Source organism: Bombus pyrosoma, linkage group LG6, assembly GCF_014825855.1.
Source record: "Bombus pyrosoma isolate SC7728 linkage group LG6, ASM1482585v1, whole genome shotgun sequence".
Classification (NCBI taxonomy): domain Eukaryota; kingdom Metazoa; phylum Arthropoda; class Insecta; order Hymenoptera; family Apidae; genus Bombus; species Bombus pyrosoma.
Genome location: NC_057775.1, coordinates 2595872 through 2617063, shown reverse-complemented (window position 1 = coordinate 2617063; position 21192 = coordinate 2595872). Strand labels below are relative to the sequence as shown.

At 33.4% G+C, this 21192-nt stretch overlaps 1 protein-coding gene across 4 annotated transcripts in view; it reads left to right on the top strand.

Moving 5' to 3' along the window:
* The window catches only part of LOC122568702 (glucose dehydrogenase [FAD, quinone]), a 35549-nt gene that overhangs the window by 6869 nt on the left and 7488 nt on the right, over positions 1–21192 (top strand). The window contains exons 1-5 of one of the 4 annotated variants that reach the window (XM_043728754.1): positions 5547–5601; positions 7448–7617; positions 15224–15467; positions 16248–16506; positions 18482–18742. In XM_043728754.1, the coding sequence (XP_043584689.1) occupies positions 7448–7617; positions 15224–15467; positions 16248–16506; positions 18482–18742 (934 nt within the window). In that variant the 5' untranslated portion in view covers positions 5547–5601. Of the gene's footprint in view, positions 1–5546; positions 5675–7447; positions 7618–15223; positions 15468–16247; positions 16507–18481; positions 18743–21192 lie in introns of those variants that run through there. The other 3 variants (XM_043728750.1, XM_043728753.1, XM_043728752.1) reach the window with 3 other exon arrangements.

Sequence of the window (21192 nt, the reverse complement as noted above, 5' to 3'; positions counted from 1 at the left end):
TGGGTTTTTCCCATCTGATGACTGTCCGCTTTCTCCGTGATTCTTAAGAGCGCCTAATAAACTCAAGGACCTTTCCAAGACCCAGCCATAAACTGCAAATACTTCTAGAATTAGAGAATTCTCCAGACAGGCAATTAGACTGGCAAACATGTGTGGAGACAATGCAGCTAAGGGTTTATGTCTTTATGGTGGGTCATTGAGTCTATTGAGAATCGGGATGGCTGTAAGTTGACCGTTGGCGGCCAGGTAGCGAGGGCTGGCGTGCAGATGTCCCGCGCGACGTAACAGGGCTAGTATACTATCAAATACGACTCTTCCTTTCAAACAACGTAAACTCTTCGTAGAAGTTGGAAATAAGTAAGTTTAACGAATAAGGATAAGGAACATATATCATCGTATTGTCTCCAATAAATCTGTAACTTTTTCCGAACGAAGTGTTCGCGTTTGTTAAATGGCCAAACAGATCGTATCCTCCACATTTGGTGAAATATATCCTCGAATAAAGTGAAATACGACTCGAAAGACGAGACAATGTTCGTGACGCTACCTAATTGTAAAATTGCATAGTACGTATACCATGTAAATTTAGTATTATAAGGTGTTCTAGTTCGAATTTTGAAAGCATGCACAGAGTAAGGATAAAATGAATGTTTAGGGGCTTATAATTTTGACTGAGTGAACGGAAGTAAAATAAACGGAAGTTAAATGGAAAATTAAAGAGATATATAATATAGCGTCCTAAAATCAATCTTTTCAATATAAAATCTATCTATAATCATTCAATAGGTATCATAACCGAATCTCTTTATAATACATTAAACGGGGATATTTTCATTCTGCGGGAATATTTTATGAATGGGAAAAAAGAGATTTAAAGCTTTTAGCTGTACAGAGTGGAAATTCAATATTTCTAAAAATCCTCATTCAATAATTAACGAAATGGAGGAATTTTAAGCTTTTAACAGTAGAACGAAAGTTCAATATTTTCAAAAATTCTCATTTAGTATTAATACAATTTTAATTAAATTTCCTTTCTGATTTGTATGTCGAGTATGTCTTATTCGTGTATATTCGTCTCTCACATAATTTTAATCAAATGTTATAAACTTTTTACGAATTATCAAAGAATAGACTTTATTCAAATATAAAGAAATATAGAGAAATTCTTATTTTTATTCCTTCTTTCAAGTCTCATGTACCTTTCGTACATTTGTGGTAACGTAATGTTACCTTTTAGCGATAGAAAATTATAGGATCGTGTGGAAAATAAGGTTTCGCAACAATCGAAAACAAATCGTTGTAAGATATTTTGGCGAAATTGACGTTATTCAAGCAAAGAAACAGCATGATTATTTAATACCTTTTTATAAGTATTACGACACGCGTGTGGGCACGCATAACTTGTACACAGAATAATTTTTTCTTTTCTGTCAGAAAAATCACCGAAGAAAGTGTGGGAGGCTTCCTCGTTTCCGTTACCACGATTCCACGCATTTATGCGATGTAAATTATAACAGATGCTGATACAAGTCTATTTCTCGACGATCAAGCAAGCATGAATGGACTTTCCGCCGGGAGAACAACTGATTCGGGTCTCGAAATTTCTTATGTAATTGTGAAGAAAGTGTCTCATTACTGAAAATGAATTTCAACTTCTCCTTCTTACAATTCGATTTTTATTTTATACATAGCTAACAACTTTGATAAAAAGGTTCCCGGAATTTTTTAATTTCCCATGCTACACGTGTCCCAGTGAACCTAACTTTAATAGCAACTTGTATTCTGTATTTAAAATATATTATTAAATTTCTGATATTTATGAAAACTCATATTTGTGCGAGTATAATTTAAAAAATGTAATTTCGACAAATAATTGTTTTTCCTGTTAAATATTATAAAGAATTCGATACTTTGGATATTTCATATATTTTTGCATATTGTGTGTATTTCATGCGTTCTTCGATCTCCAAGTTTTCCAGAAGTCCATAAAAAGCCGAACTTTATATAAGACAAATCCAGCCAACTCGTAGTTCTGCGCTGAAGATGCGTTTGACGCGTTCCAATACGAGACATTCTCAGTCGAGGATATTGAATTCTCACTCGTCCAAGCTTTCGACGCGTGTATGTCCCGATCGAGAAACGTCGCTATGCAATTAGTCTGTTGTACGTTGTAAGTCTGACAGGGTGTCGAAGCAAAAAGCCAGGAAAACTAGCAAAAAAAAGAAGCTGCAGAACTGCGTGACTTTCGTAACCGACGCGGTTCTCGGTCAGTGAACGTAACGGTGTTGAAGGTGTGTACACACGATCATGCACGTTCACGCTGACAGTGTCCTTTCATACTGCAAGTAGCGATGCGCACTAAAACATTTGGAATCGTTTCAAACGTTTATACGTGACATGGAGAGTTCGAGCCACCTCGAACATGATTCGATATTTGAAACTTTCTTCGAAGGTCTTGGCAAATCTTGAATCTTGAGTCCTGACTTTTGAACGTTTAAAGTTTTTCGGAGTTTTAAGGGATTTTGGCTCTTTAAAATTTCGATAAGTATCGAAAGTCTCGAAAAACTTCGTAGGTTTCAAAGTCACAAGAATTTGATGGGTAGATGTCAAGGCTTTGAATCTCAGGACTTTGAATATTTTCAAAATTTTGAAGATACATCAGGATGTTGAAGAATTCCAACTCGAGATCGAAACCTTATACGTTCAAAACGTATACAAACTCAAGATTCAACACGTATCAGGACTCAGGAATCTTAAATATCGAAAGTGGCTCCAGTTCTTATAATATTGAAAAACTTGGAATACCATTTCGGAATTGGAATTTGAACAAAATTGGAATAATCAACTGTAAGATTCTCTTGTCTAACTCAATTAAGAGAACAGGCAAGGTAACGATGTGAAGAATTTCTTTAATGATTCACATTATCATAGGTGATTCATAGATTCGAGAAAGGAAGGAAAAAAGTGATACGCAATCGTGATTTATTCGAACAATTATCGATCAGTGGATGAAAATCAATTGGAGAGATCGAGCATCTGTCGTCGATTGGTGACATCGATCGAAATAAGAATTTGTAACTGCTGTTGACATACGTCGCAAAGATTATTACATTATGCAACTAAATTCTATGATTTTCTCGTTCCTTGTAACGAATGGTGTTTTAGATGTGAGAGGAAACTCGTTTTAACTGATGGTTAAGTAATGAATTTTATGTGTATCGTTGACTTCTGGCTGTTGGTGAAATTTAATAGTAGATTCGATAGAGATTGATGAATAGAAATTTTGTTATCGATAATGTCTTCGTCTTTAAGCTTTCCAGGAAATGAATTTTAATTAGTGCTTTAGTAGGTATTTTTCTTTTAGTAGGTATTTTAGTATAGCTATTTGTATATTAATAGTTACCTAGAAAGGTTATTTTTTTTAAATGCTGTTTCATAAAGTAGTTCATAACTACTTGTCTTGGAATGTTCTCAGTAGCTACTTAAGTGAGCGTTAACCATTAGTTTTTATACTACGGTAGCAGACACAAAATGTTAAAACGTTATACGTAACTTATCAAGATAATTCTGCGAGAGACTGCCAGCATTTCCAAAGCGGAGATAGATCATAGCATTGTTCCTTGCATTGATCATAGTATTGTTCAATATTGTTTAAATACCTTTGCTAAGCAAGCAGGAATGAAAGCTTAGCTCACTTGTTATTTTCCGAGATTTTGCAATGTTTCCAAGTAAATATAATAGAACTCCATTTACATAGATTTTATTTATTCGAATGAAATTTTAATTAATTTGCCAGTTAAGTGAACTTCCGATTGCTGAATCTGTTTATCTAAACGTGAACTTATCGTATGAATGGAAGATAGTAAACGGTAAGGGAGAACGAACGTACTTCTATTGTATGAACTCCAGTTATATAAACTATTTGTCCTCCGACAAGTTCATATAAAGCGAGTTTTAGTATACGTCGTATTTTGCATTCGTGATTGTCATAAAAATTAAACATTCATAGTTTCTTGTAATCTAACTTTTGCCACATATTAAGAATAATATAGGTATACAACGCGAAAATAGGAAGATGCTAAGCGCTTCTTCCATATATTTACGGGAATTAGCCCGCGTTTTAAATCGGGATGCAGGCTATTTCAATGGAAACTAAATCGTCTGAAATGTCATGAAACATACATATGTAAACCTGGAAAGATAGTCGGTCTAATTATCCGTCTCAGCAGGAGAGCCGGATAATAACAATTGCGTGGAATGCTGGGAAAACTATTACATAACTAACGATAAGTCGGAAATTAACTGCCGCTCAATTTAAAACAGAATAAGAAATAATGCTTATACAGGCATGATTAAGCAGATAACAATTAATCGTTTTACAATGAAAAACGTATCTTAAAATTCAACAACATTTTATCTATTCTCGCAAATCTTATTACAAAAATAATAGGCTAATCAATAGTCATCGCCTGTGAATATTATCGAACAATCTCTCACAATAGCTATTGCACTTTACGATACTCAGCCACTTTCTATCGCATTCGCAACCGCCGGTCGCTCTACTATAAACTCCAATCCCATCTCCAAAGATTACCGTAACACATTGCAACGCAACTCGCGTAATACCAACGACAAAAAGACCAACAAACGATTGCAAATTCCTCGCAACATCGAACTCCTCGATCTCGTTCACTTCGCTTCATCGATCATCCGTTGAAAGAAAACCAAGCCAGATGGTAAAATCTCTTTCTCGAGAAGACGCATAGAGGAACAATAAGAACCGCGCAATGTTTTTGTTTCACGTGTATCTACATCTGCAGAGCAATAATTACGGTTCACAACGGTAGGAGAGGAACGTTGGGTGCCGGAATGCCGAGCGAGAATGAGCGAGAATGAGGAGCGTAGGAAGAGGAAACGCGACGTGAAAAGCGTATTATGGCACCGTTGTAGAAGTTGTAGGACACAGGGCCAAAGGACTGTTCACGATTATAAAACTTGATTCGGTACTTTTATTGAGAAATTGTTCTCTCTATCGCTACGATCTAGAAAACAAATAAGAGAAAAACTTCTTAAGCTTGAAGGTATATTATCGCGAATTATGAGCCAATCCAAAATTTCAATGTATGATCTATCTATTATCATTATCATGAATTTTTATGCAACTTGATATCTTTGAAAATATGATGAAAAAATCCAAGCTCAATAAAAAATTGTTCTACCTAACAGGTATTACAATAAACGTTACACTTTGGATATTTTATATATTTTTTCATATTATGTAGTCTCTGTGAAATTTTGCATTTTCAAATTTCCTATCTAATGGTCTAATAACGCGGTCTAATAACACGGAATGAACAGTTTTATTTATTTAATTATTTATTAAAATCATAAGAAGAAAGCTTCGTTTTATTCTATTGGTTCGTAGTGATATATGAAAAGCATCATAGTAACTGAAACATACAGGAAAAAACTTGTCTCTAATTGCAAGATACAGATCAGATAAGAAATTCTTCTCAACTCATAAAAAGATCATGGTCGTTAAGTTCAAGCAGTAGTATTTAAAACACTTTAGTGGAAACTACTTCGCTATCGAATTTTAACGTAATGTCGGCTAACTTCTAAACAAATAGTTAAAGTTCATTGTTATGTGGCGATTCGTATTTACATAAGTAAAGTGAATATTTTTTACAATAATGTATATTGAAAATTATTTAATTAGTTAACACGGAAGATATCATCTCTAAAGCATTTCGTGAATAATATCATGTTGCGAAATAGCTTAGATATTTTATATCAGAAATTTTCATTCAATTAATTTTATATTATAAATTACCCATAGATAGAGAAGGATTAAGAATAGAACGCGAGGAAAATAGGAGGATCGATGCGTCGATCGCGATTGCACCTCTACGTGACTCGATTTCCGCGTCGTCGAAACGCCATAAGTTGTTTAATCGAGGATAATTGAATAGAAAGTCGAAGTTAGTTCAAAGAGCTTGAAGAATTTAAACAAGTGAAGAGGTCTGAAATGACACGATCGTGAAGAGATTTTTAATTCGAACAAATCGACAAAGACGAGAACGAATTCCAACAGAGCTCAAAGAATAATGAACAGAGACTCTACGTTGACGAAACATTTTTGGCTTCTCACAGTAGATTTCTACTACTTTCTTCTTTTTCTTAAATACCTCCGCGACAACAATTTAAAAATCTACACATTACGTATTCAAACAAAAATACCAACGAACCCATATCTCTCCTGTTGCTGAGAGTACACAAATTATTACAGCATAGACTCGATTATCTAGTTTGATCAGCATAGAACTATAGCCTTGACAAAGCTTTGCAGCGAATGGTAAAATAGGTACTGCAATTTTCGCATTTATTCATATCGATGATTGCGAATTCGTCTAGCGTCCTCAAAACTCGATACGTGAGTATCGCGATGCGCGAAATGAATCCAATTTCTGTTGAAATTGAACAATCTCGACATGGGTGTCACGGTAGGCTAGCTCGTATTTTAACGTACGTTTTCGTAACGTATTTTCGTTTATGATTGCATATTACTGATGTAAAACTCGTTTAATGGATTTAAATCTTTTATTACACTACGATTCTGCGGAAGAAAATATATAAAATGTATATATGAATTAATTATATGCTTTAATTACACTTTTAATAGGGATTTTCTTTTAATCTCCAACACTTAAGTTTCTTTCACTTCCTAAATTTTGAAACGTTCTTTTAACGGTATAACTACGTCCCATAATATAATAAGAATATAACTGTATCCCATCATAATTTTCAATATTTGTTTCTAACAATTTTAGTATTTTTTCAATTCTATGCGTTCAACGTTTTATATACGCGAGTATTCAAAATGGACAGATAATCTCGCATAAAAGAGAAGAAGCTAGAAAGTCGGATGATTAGTAGACTGTCACCTTTGTTACAACGAAATTTCTCTTTTTTATAGCGAATTTTTATGAAAAAAGTAGGGCTAGGAACAAAGCATTGAAGTAGAAAGTCTGACGTTTCCTTCTTCCTTCACCCTTTGAGCAAACGAAAGTGCAACTTTGTTCGGTTGATTGTAAAATTAGCTGTCTCACTATTCCAATCAATACTTGAAAGGCTTACATTTCTCTATTTAACTCACAGATAATTAAAACGTCATTCATTTAAATTCCTGATGGCGACGGATATTTTCATTACTGAAATTTCTGCTTACTTCACGCAACGATAGACTTATTTATCAATTCTTCGTTTCTTTTAGATGCTAACTAAAGAATATAAAATTACATATGAAATTTTTCATTGATGATGAGATTAATAAAAAATAATAAAGATTAGATGAAAGAGAAGATTACTAAGAATATTGAAATAAATAGCGTTACATCTTTTTAAATTTACCATCTCAGGTTTGTTAAAAAATCAATGAACGTTGCAGATGAGCTGTAACTGTCCATTAACGCCTTCAACCGGGCCGACTTTGGCATCAACATGCGGTGGTTCATCCTTCATGTTGTTCATGGGCCTTCTAGAAGTATTCCTTCGTAGCCAGTGCGACCTCGAGGATCCATGCAACAGGCCACTACCACCCCCTACTGTTAACTCCAGGTAAAATAAAACAAGTTATAAGAAGAACCTCGAAATGTTGAAGCTTAACTATCGAGAATTATGAGCTCGAATTATAAAAAAGATTTTAATATACAAAAAAAGAGAAAAGATTTTTAGTTATTTAATTCTTTATTATAACAACTTAACCAACAATTCCACAGAAAAGACTGATAAAAGCCATCATAAATAATAGAATGTTTTTCAAAGAGCAATAAAAAAGGTGCTACCTAGCGGAGAAGATAATAAACTCATAATTTATTAAAAATGATCTTTAACTCTTATATCGAGACTGCGTATTTTTATGCAAATTCATATTTCGGAAAGTACAATTAAAAAACTAGAACGTCGATAGAAGATCGTTTTACCTATTAAGTATTACAGAAAGCATTATACTTTGGATATTTTACTAGTTTGAATTTTATTATATTATCGGCGTTCTGTATAATTTCATCTTTTCTTGTCGCAATACACAATACGCTAGTATATCACTATGGCTTCTAACAATATTAAAGTTCTCCAAAAACTGCATTTGACTAATACACACATATATATCATATCAAATCCAATTCGTGGAAGCGTGAAAACATATTTCAACGTACTCTGATCACTGCAACCTACATTTGGAATAAAATTCGTTTGAATGTAAGATTTTCTGGAAGCATTCCAGCATCGATATCGCAAGGGAAGGTATATGTACATACTAGAAATACAGCAGGAAAAGTTTCGAAACATATATGCGCGTATCTCTTACGAAAATAAATTTAAACTGCTCCTGAAAATAAGATCATCGATTATGTCTATATGTATGTATATGGTCCAAGTTGCAAGTTTCGAACTCTAGAGATTAAACTCTCTAATCGGGTCACGGTCGAGTGAAATGACAAATTGGTCACGCCTTCAAATGGAGTTGATTCGATAACCCAGAAACTCGTTTCGTTTATCGAAATCAAAAAGAAAGGAAATCGAATATCAATTAAAAACTCACAAGCACGTATCTAGATATTTTTTTCACAGTTATTCCTATGAATACTAAATTAGCATTTTAAAATAACAGAACAGTGACACTTTTGTTGTGAAATTTGATTTTAGAAAGGCTAATCGATACAAAACCGATCATAATATCCGATTGTCTATTTTTATTTTATTTTATGTACCACTCGATATTCTGTATCTCGTTAGCGAAAATCCAAAAGAATTCGTATTTCATATTCCATGCTCCGTTTAACTGAAATCCTTGTGTCAATTTTAAAGCGATATCTGTTTTACGTGCGCGCTTATTCGACTCGATTATATTTGTCTTTTCTACGTACATATTTTTAGAAAATTATATTGCCCAATTAAATCTATAAAATTGGTATCATCGTAGAAAATCTTTCAAAATATATGACACGGTATGACAATTTTTATTTTAACAACATATTCAAAGTGAAGGAGCTGTCATAATTTTTAATTAATGGAATAAATCTTCATATAGATTTCAAGCAGCCATAGTTATATTTATGTCCACGTCTAATTCTGAGCTTTTAAAATATCGGAAGAAATTCCCAACATTGTGCAATTGTTTTTAAGTGAAACGTCTAAAAGATTTCTCGAGAAAGATAAATATTCGCTTCGAAGAAACTTGCGATTGAAATTTCGCTTGGGACGTGAATGACCCAGGTTGCCTACGAAGAGTTAATAAAAATATTAAATTCTATAAAAATCCACACTCCACTCAGTAATATGGAACAGAAATAACGTCAGGAAAAGATTCATCTTCGATCAAGACCACCTATGGCCTTCATTCCGCTCTTTTTTCCTGCTATCTTCATTTTTTCGGTTTTCCTTATATGCTTCATAAATTCTTCCTCTTCCCTGTGCCGCGTCGTTTCATTAGACACTCAACCGAGCATCAAAGTAAATCGAAAGAGATTCCGGAAGAATCTCGACGAACGACGAGGAACCAGAATGTCTGGTGATCGGTCGAACGACAACGAAGAAGGCCTTCTTAATTGTTACAGACACGGTTCATGTGATACCGTATAGAAACTATAGTCTGTTGTCTGTGTCCTTCTCGGATGTGAACATCCATGCATACATATCCATGAAATTGTAGCGTGTATGTATCCATGAAATTGTAACATGTATGTATCCACGCGTAATGGCCCGGTACCATTGTTCCAATGATTCTCTCACGTTGCATCACACTTGCTCCATGAATCTGCGCTTGCAGTTCTGCCGGATGCTCACTGAGGCAACCAGATTCGGTAGTTAGATCCTTCGTGCGGTTTCAAACAGCCGCGAATCCGTGCTCTGAGTTATAGATAATTTGATGAAATTGAAGGCGCGTCACTAGAAACCGTTCGCGGCTAAACGCGAAAGGCAGAGTGTGCGACAGATTTTGTGAACCATTCAAATGTAATCAGAATGGAAGTAAATAGAAACGTGACGAAGAAATGCTCGTAAAGCTGAAACTCTAACGAGTTGGAACTCTTCAGTGATATTATTGATCGAAGCTTGAAATCGTGTTTTGCAAGGAACGCGAGAACTTTCGAAAATAAAATCGCTCGTTGTAGTAAAATAATCTTGGAATTTTGTAATTTTGGAATCGCTAGAAGAAACGTTTGATGCCGGAATGGATACAAATAAAGCAATCTGCTGTTGATATCTGTATTGTTATTAATCAACGTTGAAAATCAATGTAATTTCGATACAGCAACTTTCAGTAGAATTACTTGAAGCGCGTAACTTTCATTGTATTTTTGGAAATTACTAAAAAGAACTGTTCACTGTTAAACTTTATCGAAATAAAGCAAATTGCTGTTAATACCTGTGTTATTCTTAACTGATGCTTAAGGTCAACCCATTTTTCAAGAGGTGAAATCTTCCAAAGAAAATCACGATCGAACCATCAAGTGGTTCAAAAAAGTTTTCCATGCTAGAATTGATTAAAGGCAGGCAAATTGCTGTTAATGCCCTTAATAAGAATTAGCTTTAATACATGTTCATAAGGAAATTCGATATTAGGAGGTTCGATAACTGTAGAATTAAGGTCAACAAGCGAAAGTATACTCGGATCTACAATACCACAGTTGAAAATCACCTGAAGACTAGCTAACGATATTTATACGCGTTTCTCATTTTTAATTATACATCTTATTTCTTCGCTCATTTTTCATTTCTCTACAAGAAAATCTAAAGAATAATTTCATAACTTCCACGGTAATATATAAATTAATCTATAAATAGCACAAGTACTTTTATAACTAGAGCCAGAACCTTTTTTCTTAAAAAATTACTTACGTATAACGTAATTTTTAGCAAATACTAATAACTAACTATTGCAAGACATAACCGGAAGCCATCGTTAAGTCGAAGAGCAAGAGGATTATGAATAATAAATTAGTAATATAACGCAACTTCTGGGTCAATTATATCATCGGTCAGAGAGAAATTTCATAATTTTAAATTCAATATTCTTATTACGCGTACTCGGTTCTCCAAGTGTCTGCCACTGTTCGCCCAGTCCATTGCTTCTCTACACAATACAACGCAGATTTACGTTATTACATACGTTCTATGCTGCTCCATTGAACTTCTTTTGCGTCATTTGACACGTTGTTTAGCCAAGTACGTATCCAGAATACAATAATAGCAAAGGGTGAACCGTTATTAACCGATTTCCCGTGAGATATATGTTCATCGGTTCATATACATTTAATGAGCTCGTTTTCGCGTTTCTCATGCGTGTCATGAATTACATAACACGTTTCTTCTGCGTAATTTGACACAAGATGACACGGGACGACGCAACGCTCTCCTTTCTTCTTAACATATTTTACGCTTGTCGCGTATGAATATGAATAATCTTTTCCATGTTACGATGTACCTACTTGTGCTAGTCATGTAACAGTGTTATCTCATATAAAATTCTTGTATAATACTTGGATTTAAAATTAAACGAATTTCTTTCCAAACTGTTATTCCTGTAAAAATAATAATTAAAATGTACAGCCTCTGCTAATCGAATTGTCATCGCTACAATACATTTGTTATAATTTACTACGTATCTGGCAAAATATTTTTATGCGCATTCCATACACATACATAAAATATATTTTTATATTTCATAAATGTTAGGTCGCAGAGTGGTTTCTGTAAATTCTTGAAATATCGCATAAAGCAATAATATTTTATAACGCAATTAGGAACGTTTCGCGAGCATTGCAGGCAACATCATCTAGCATACATCTATCACTAATACCATATTAATTAACAGATGTAATACTAGCGAAACTTTGACATATTTGTATCATTCTTTATACGCATTATTAGTATATTATCTATATGTCGGGAATGTAGGGACATCGGACCTTTCTTTTGGAATTTTGGAAAGATCCCCAATACTTTGGTCTAAACTATTTATTATAGCTGTACTTAAATAATAGAACTTAGAAGTAGTTGTTGTGATACGATCTGATTATGTTTGCCCGAGATCTGTGACAGTGGGCTCGAGGTGACACAACTGATCGCCGAACGTAGCCACGGTCACGGGATGAACGTTTTTACCTAACAGAAGAAGTACCAATATTGAGGGACACACGCCGTATTAACAAACAAGCCCCGGGCATCGTGATCGTATCAGTCTTTTATTCTTGTGATCACCTTGGAAAGTTTACACACATCGTCTCGTCAGTCAGTCAGAAAGAAACCGAGTGTCACAGCTAACGTCACTTTGTTTTCAAAATATATTCTATTGAACAAAGAGTTTTCCCCGTTGACCGTGGATTCGTTATTGAACCTAAAAACATTGTCTTTGACATCTAGAGTGTCTATTCACCGCGTATAGTTGTCAAACTCTGTTAAATCAACATTTGTACATATAATTGCAAATATAATCTCCATTGAACAACAACGATGGCTTGTCCTAATGAAGATACATTACACGCCCCTAAGTCTAACGCCTATCCGACATATATATTAAAATTTTACGATTTCTAATTGATCCTTCGAATCCATATAGGTGTCATATACTCATGGTTGAAGTATATACGTGTTAAAAGCCGAGACGTATGTAGCGAACGTATTAAATTACTGTCAAAGGCCCTTAATTGGAAGCTGTGGAAACCGTATCGCGATAATCAACGGTGATTAATAATGATATCGATGGAAACGATTGCACAGATGATAATAGTGACGAAACACAATTACTGGAAACAGATATTGCAGGACGGAGCGAGTTATTGAGAATATCCCGTTGCTTCATTTTAATCCATTTCCGTTGCCGCGATGTTAGAAGGCAGCATGATTGACTGAAATTAATAATGAACGCAGGCTAACTGTCTTCCTACGGAAAGTTTCTGTTGTGTAAGAAAGTGGAATTGGCATTAAAAAACGAGTAATGGCTGGTGAATTTTATTTTGCAAAGAATGAAAAGTATGGTTTAAAAGTTGCGGGAGTGAGAGGTAGCGGATAAAAAACGACGTTTCATATATGTCGACACGTTGATAACGAGTTAAATATCTTCTCGATCGATCTGCATTGTTTGTAGTTATCATTGAGGTATAGCGATAAATAATAAAAATATCGTGCTGGTAATAGTAATAATAGAAATGTGGAAATACAGATAGTAAATTGAGATTGCAATAATCCTGAGGTAATTCTAGAAATAAAATTTCAGTTTCTCTCAGCCACTTTTGTTAGAGAAAACTTTGTAAAATATATTAATTCTATATTGTAGAAGTTACGAAGAGAATGTATCACATTATATTTACTTTATATCATGAAATACGATGTTAAAGAATGGAAGAAGAAGAACGTAATATGGTATAAAAATAAATAGAAGGAAAAATATGTAAAAATAAGAAGAAGAGGACATGTAGAAGTAAAAACTAATTTATATAATAACTACGATTTGAATGACAATATAACAATAGTCTAATAAAATAGTCTAATAAAATATTAGGAAAGCAATTAAATATTACGAACCCGACGTGCTCTGATTCCTGTATTTAAAGCTTTTCAAGTTTCTCATTACATTTTTCCCTAAAACAATGATAATGTATACACGTGTATGTATTCTTACAGCATCATTTTATCATTTTAAAAAGCTACAAACTATTGACAACAGGCGAAAGCAAAATTTGTAAAGAATTTACAAGTACACATAGTCAACAATCTGTTCCGCGTAGAAAAACTGGTTTTCTTGCACTTTAAATAACTAGACTTGAGTATTATTTCATTTCCTAGGGCATTCAAACTGAAAACGTAGGAACTGTGTGAGAATAAGTTAAAACGAATATTACGCAGTAAAATCAGGATTTTCCATGCTACTCTAGAGATTATTCGAATTTCATAATAAATAAATAGTTGGAAAAAGTTTATCGTTCGGATTTCCCTTGGACATAATTTGAGAACCCTCTATTTTTATTGTTGTTAAAAATATTTAGACTTAATTAATCAACATACAAATGCTATAATAAATACAATGATACACAAGTATGTACTTTTCGTAGCATGAAATTTTATACTTATTCTTCGAAATCATTCAGGTTGTACCATCCTCCACTTCGAAATGTTCTCTTGACAATATACTGGATACTTGACAAAAATCGCAAATGAAAGACACGCCGACTATTCAGGCCCATATTTTCAATGCATAAACTTGTCGTCCCTCAGCGAACCAAGTGTACATTTCACAGAATGTACACAGCTGTATGCACCTCATGGCATTCAAAATACCATTACCACTTGGTACGAACGTCCCCAATGAACTCCTAAGAAATCCACCTTTCGCTCTGCTCAGCCGCTATAGGACTTTCGTGCCTTTAACCCAGTTTCTAATTCTTATGAAGCCGTAACCGCTTCTTCGAACGAGGTGAAGATGCATCGGTTTTTACCATTAAGAGGGTATGACGAATAACAAAATGATCTGTCACTTAGAAATAAGTGAAATCGTAACCTTGTTCGGGATAGTCTGCATTTCATAAGAAGTATGTAGAGCAAACGCGTGGGACTACAGTTGATCTGTGTGAAACTTGACTTTGAAGAACATATTACGCAATACGATCTATTTGCGTTTAAGTAGTTTCGGATCGCTGTTGTATGACATAATATTATATGAAAGTATGCAGCGGTATTATGCAGTAATTATCAGCGACGTTAATAAAAGTTGATTATGGTTGGGAATAATGAAATAATATTTTTAATACCAGCAACGATTATTGAGGATCGAAAACAATTTTCGCCATCGATTAATTTAATTTTGGAATACTATGTTATAGAAACTATTAAAGGTGTTTTTATAAAACGAATAAATAAAAATGAGAAAAACTGCTATCTTTACCGCAAGCCAGTTGTAAAGCAGTTTGAAGTCGATAGAAATACAATTGTAATTGTAAAAAATCAATTCTTAAATTTTCTTCTAAATCGAAAGTTATTTAACTAGATAATAATAAATGATAATATTGATAATAAACAAAAGAAAAATACATAGTAACTGGATCATACGCTCCTTTCATTATTGCATAGAGTATTCTTTATTCTTTAATTTCAAAGATTTTGAATCACCGATAAGTACAGAAATTTATATATATGTGTAAATGACGTTTATTTGCGTTAATTTCAGGTACGATTTCGTAGTAATTGGAGGTGGCAGTGCAGGTGCAGCAGTTGCGTCGCGATTATCAGAGGAACCACGATTTTCGGTGTTATTATTAGAAGCCGGTCTGGATGAGCCCACTGGGACGCAAATACCTTCGTTCTTTTTTAATTTTATTGGGACTAACATCGATTGGCAGTATAATACCGAAAGTGAAGACACTGCGTGTCTAAATAAAGATGATCGCAAGTGTTACTGGCCCAGGGGTAAGGTATGTATCCTCTAAAGTCAGAACAATCTTTAATATAATCTCTTTTATGATTTTGCATTGGATGGTGGTGACGAATATGGGACACAGCTTCGATTCAAAATCTACGTGTATATTCTACGTAATTTGTATTCATACAAAACAAAGTTCATTTTCAATTAGTTAGTACTATATATAGTTCTATTTAGAATTGTCTTATATTTGGAATAATATTGTCCATAAATATCAGACCGATCAAAAACTTAATATTCTCGTTATATTTTCCAAGTTATTACTCAAGAACCTTTCTCTGCTGTCAATTCTTCACCTTTTGTTATAACTGGAGTTCTGTTAAAATTAAACAGAAACAAGGAATATAATATTATGTATGTACCCGCCTCGCTCTAATTCCATATGTATCTGTAACGAATGGCTGACATTTCACAATATCTACATATATGAGCTTTTAGAATGCAGCTAGAAGGAAATATTTCTATCGTTCTACAATGACAATTTAAAATTTACGAAAATATACATGAAATAATTTCATTCGATTGTTATTTATAGAGGAAAGAAAAAATTTTTCATTTTTAACTATCTACTCGCAATATTTAAGTAATAATGTATAACACGTCATTTGTTAAGTTATTATTATCATTTTATCACTTCACTATATTCCATCTTCAATTTCTGCTCTTATTTAGTCATCCGTGTACCTCAATAATTCTCATTTCATTGTCGCTATCATAACATGTACGAATAATGGAGGCCAATAAACGAATGGGTAATTAAAACGTTATTCAGGTGCTGGGCGGAACCAGCGTTATGAATGGCATGATGTATATGAGGGGCTCGCGAAAGGATTACGACGACTGGGCGAGGCTTGGAAACATAGGATGGTCTTATCAAGATGTCCTTCCATATTTCATCAGGAGCGAGGATAATCTCCAAGCAAACAGTATGGATTACGGTTATCACGGTGTCGGTGGACCACTCACGGTCACGCAGTTCCCTTATCACCCGCCTTTGAGTTATTCTATCCTCGAAGCTGGAAATGAACTTGGTAAGTTTGTTCTTAAGCCATTATTTGGTGTGACGAAACTACGGAACGAATTATCGCTTAGTTACTTGATTAATATCATACGTAGTTAACCTTAGCAATCACAGTTGATATAAAAAGTAAAACTATATTTATCTAAAATAAAACTATACATTTTTTTCTTTCAGCTTTAGTTTCTACATTAACTATGATTATTAATTAAGGTCGGCTATGTGTTAGATGAATTAACATAACTATTGTATAACTAAAAATGTATTAGGACAGTTTGATTAAAGCAATGTAATAATTAGCACTTGTGTAATATCTGGTTGATAATGGCTAGCTCTCTTCGCTATTACATACAATAATTACGTTCTAATGATATGTTTATCTAACGACGGTTTTTTGTTATTTCTTTCCTTTTCTTTTTTTCTTAACGATACTGAACTTTCGTAATAAGATACGGTATTTTCTCGAACGAAATTAACTACCACGATTTTTCTTCAATATTTTTTGTAAGTCGTAAAAGGTTTTTATACTTTCAGGTATTAAGGATATACATATTTTAACCATTCTAAACTTTCAAAAAATCTGAGAATACGATACCACTGTTCGTTGAATCAATTACTCAAAAGTTTTTTCAACAAAAACACAAGTTCAGAGGAAAGAACATTCAACTGTGACATTTTGCCTGGCTAATTAATAACGTAGCTTGCTTATTGTCTGGACACCTCATCAACTGTCGGAAACACTGCGAGCGAACTTTCCAAGTGAACAATCCAATATTTAGTCAAGAATTAAATCACGTCAACTCGAATATAGCCCTTTTCAGTAAAACTTTAACTTGAAAAGAACGTCTCCAATCCTGAAATAGCACGATAAACGAATTGAAACAACTTCTGTTTAACTTCCATTATAAGTCACCAGTTACAACAGCAAGATAAAATTCGCGAGAAAGTTGGAAAATGGTCGAAAAAAACTTGGCTAACAACGAGTCGATCTACTTAAATCGAATAGCATCTAACCTGTTATTACGCGACAACAAGAAACTCGTTTCTTCTTTATTTCGTTGTTACTCCTCGCGTGAGTCTAATGACCCGTTTTGGCATCCATCGAAAGACCAGTTACATAATCAACTCTCACGTCAGATAATTGCTATACTATTTTCACCAATAGTTTCCCTCTGACAATGCTAACGTATAACTTCCATAATACATGGAACGACCTTGTTACGTATTTATAAGTGGCGCGCGGCTATTCGAGGCGAGATCGATCCCAAATTCCCGAGCAGAAGAAATTCGAAATGAATGACGTTGACAAGTAAAAGCGGATCGATGTCGTAAGTGGGAAGATTGTGGATCCGCAATGCTTTTACGTAACATACGGCCACGCCTTTTTTTAATATCTTGCTAAAGTTGAAAAATACGCGAAGACTTACGAGATGAACGAGGAAATGTATAATCATGGTGGCGCATATACGGATATAATACACGCACAATATCTTAGGCAATTTATTAAGAAACTGATGTTTATATACTGTAAATTTGTAAGAAAAATTAAATCTGTAGTTTATCTGCAATTAATACTACTAAAGTTATTTAAATTCTATTTATATATTTATATATATTATTATATTTATATATAAGGTTTTCATAACAGCTTGCGATATCGTTCGATGTTTACAACCTAATTGAGAAGTCCAGTGGAAAAGTCCTACAATAGACAAAAGCCCAAATTCGTAAACTTGAACGTTAATAGAACATTTTCGTGATCCCAAACATTAAATGAAGATCATCTATAAAGACCCTATTTTATAAACTAAATCTTTATTAATTTCATTTCGTTTTAAATGAATTTATACAACTTTCCCAGCTGAGTCCTTCAATTATAAACCGGCAAATAAATGTGCTTGACATTTTGATCTTAGTTAATTTGAAATTTCGAGGTAAATGTAATTGCTATAAAAGAAAAATTAATGAGTTCCACTAATTACTTACAGGTTACGGTATCGCGGACCTCAATGGACGGACTCACACTGGATTCGCCATAGCCCAAACGACCTCGAGGAATGGTTCACGTCTTTCAACGGCCCGGGCATTTTTACGTCCAGCTAGAAATCGACCGAATCTCCACATAATGCTCAATTCCACGGCTACCAGGATCTTATTCGACAATAACAAAAGGGCGGTTGGCGTGGAATTCGTCCATGATGGGAAGGTTCTTCGAGTTTCTGTGGCGAAGGAAGTGATCATAAGCGGAGGTAATTACTTCGATGTCGAATAGCTGTTACAATAAAAGTAATAGTCAGATTAAAATGCTTGAAAACATGAGATTAGATTTTATCAATGGATATACCTTTTAATAAAAGATTATATTTGTTCGCAAGTAATACATTTTTCAACTGTAAAAATGTTGGTTACTCAACATTTTGTGTCGCAAGATTAATTATAATAAGTTCAAATCGAGATTGATTTTATCCGATTCAATTTCTAATTATCTAATATATATATTAAGCTACTCAGAGTTTCAATGAACTCTGTGTATGCTGATACGCCAAACTGGTTCTTGCGTTTGCAACCATACGATATGTTAACTGACAGGCATAAGTATTTAAATAATTAACATAACGTGGTGATAACTGCTCTTAAGTGTGAAATTATACGTACTTTGTCGTAAACTTGTTTTATGATATATTCTATTATTTTGTATTATATATTCTAATATTTCATATTATAAAAAAGTACATTCATTGATACATACTTTGACATTCGTGAAATATTTTGAACAGTTTTACTTTGGCGAAACATTTAATTAACAAACGAATCAGGATAATAAATAGGCGTAATACCTACGTTCTGCGTAGTTGAGTAAATGCTTGGATTATTTTAGATACGCCATTAAATTAAAATAAAACGTGAAAAAGGTTATTTCACAATACCCTACACATTAAGTAAAGAATAATTATTATCCAAAAGAAACATGTTCTTATACATACGTAAAGTATACAATGTATAGATATTATGTACACAATAATACGATATCTGTATCTTCATTTATACATTCTTTCGATGTAATCCCAGTCAACGTGTGAAATGATAGCTGTCAATCGAGTTTCAAGCCCACCGAAAAAGGAAAGCAGGAAGGAATGCGTTTCACTATCGAGATCATGTATCTCTTACACAAACAAACTCATTACCGAAGTACCTGAATAATCAATTCCCAGGTCTATATTATCTTATGCCATACTGGATTCCTATGATCAAACATGGAAACCTAATTTTCTGTTTCCAATTTTAATTCTCAAACGAACAGCGGTACCTATACAGGTACGATAGCAAAAAAGCTCACGTTTCATAAACAATTTCCATTTCTAAATTGTTTGCTGATTGGGAGCAATTTTCACTCGTATTAAACAACGATTCACGTTTTTAATCATTCGTTGCAGAAAAACGCTGCACTATCATAATATGATATGTGTAATACAAGAACTATTGTGTTACATTCTATACTACTAGATCTGATAGATACTGATCTATAAATAGTAATTTAACAAATTTTATTTCGACATTACAATTTCTACATATATATATATATATATATATATATATATATATATATATTAATAAAATATTTAGAATAAAGAATACGTAAAAGATTTTTTGCCAAAAAATAACATCGACTTCGAAAAGTGCTCAGAAGCATGAAATAATTTCTATTTTATTTGTATTTTATTTAGACATATATGCAACAACGGTTAGATTACCAATTTACTGACTATTTTTAGCAGCATGTTAAATATATCGCAACCAGCGCGACATTAAAAATCCTTCCAGTATATAATCGATTTCCATTTTTAATTGTATAACATCAGAAATTGTAACGATCGGATCTTAAATTAGTGACAAGCTTGCTGCATTTATAATTCCATTAACTCGTACACGATTAAAGCATCGAACGTAATTTGTATCTGAACGAATGCAAGCGACGTATTCCAATTCGATCACTACTAAAACATGTTCTTGGGCATTTTGCGTTATAATATATTGCAATTTAATGCATTTAAATATAAATTTGTTGAAATTTGAATAACATAAATATAAACAAGTTGAAACTTTATAATATGGTACTTAAATATTACCATAATAGAAACATTTTGTACCGCCTTCGGGAAGCTTGCAATATATTTAATATACTGGTTAGTTAGTAAATATATAATCTAACTACTATTGTATGTGTGTCTAAATAAAATACAAGTATAATAGAAATTATTTCGTACTTTTTAGCGTTTCTCGAAGTCGGTAATATTTTTTTGGCAAAAAATTTTTTATTTCACACTTTTGAATGAAACGATCAATATTACAGGGCTAACATAAAATGGTTTTCATTGTCATTAATGAGGCGGTAATTTATTCTTATCTATTTATTATTTATTTATATCCTATATATTAATTATTCATGAATAAAAAGACACGAGTTAAAGTCTATATTGGAAAACGCAACTTCAAAGCGCTCGTTCAAGCTGCTGTTTTGGAATCGTCTCGATATCACTCCAACAATTGTAGAGCGATCACTAAACAAACGTAAATGAGATTGGTGAACAATAAATTCTTTGCAATAACAGTAATTAATAACAAACAAATTGAAGAAATTTTTCAAACGGGATCGATCGATGGACTACCGCTAAAAGATCCAAATCAATCAAATCCTGAG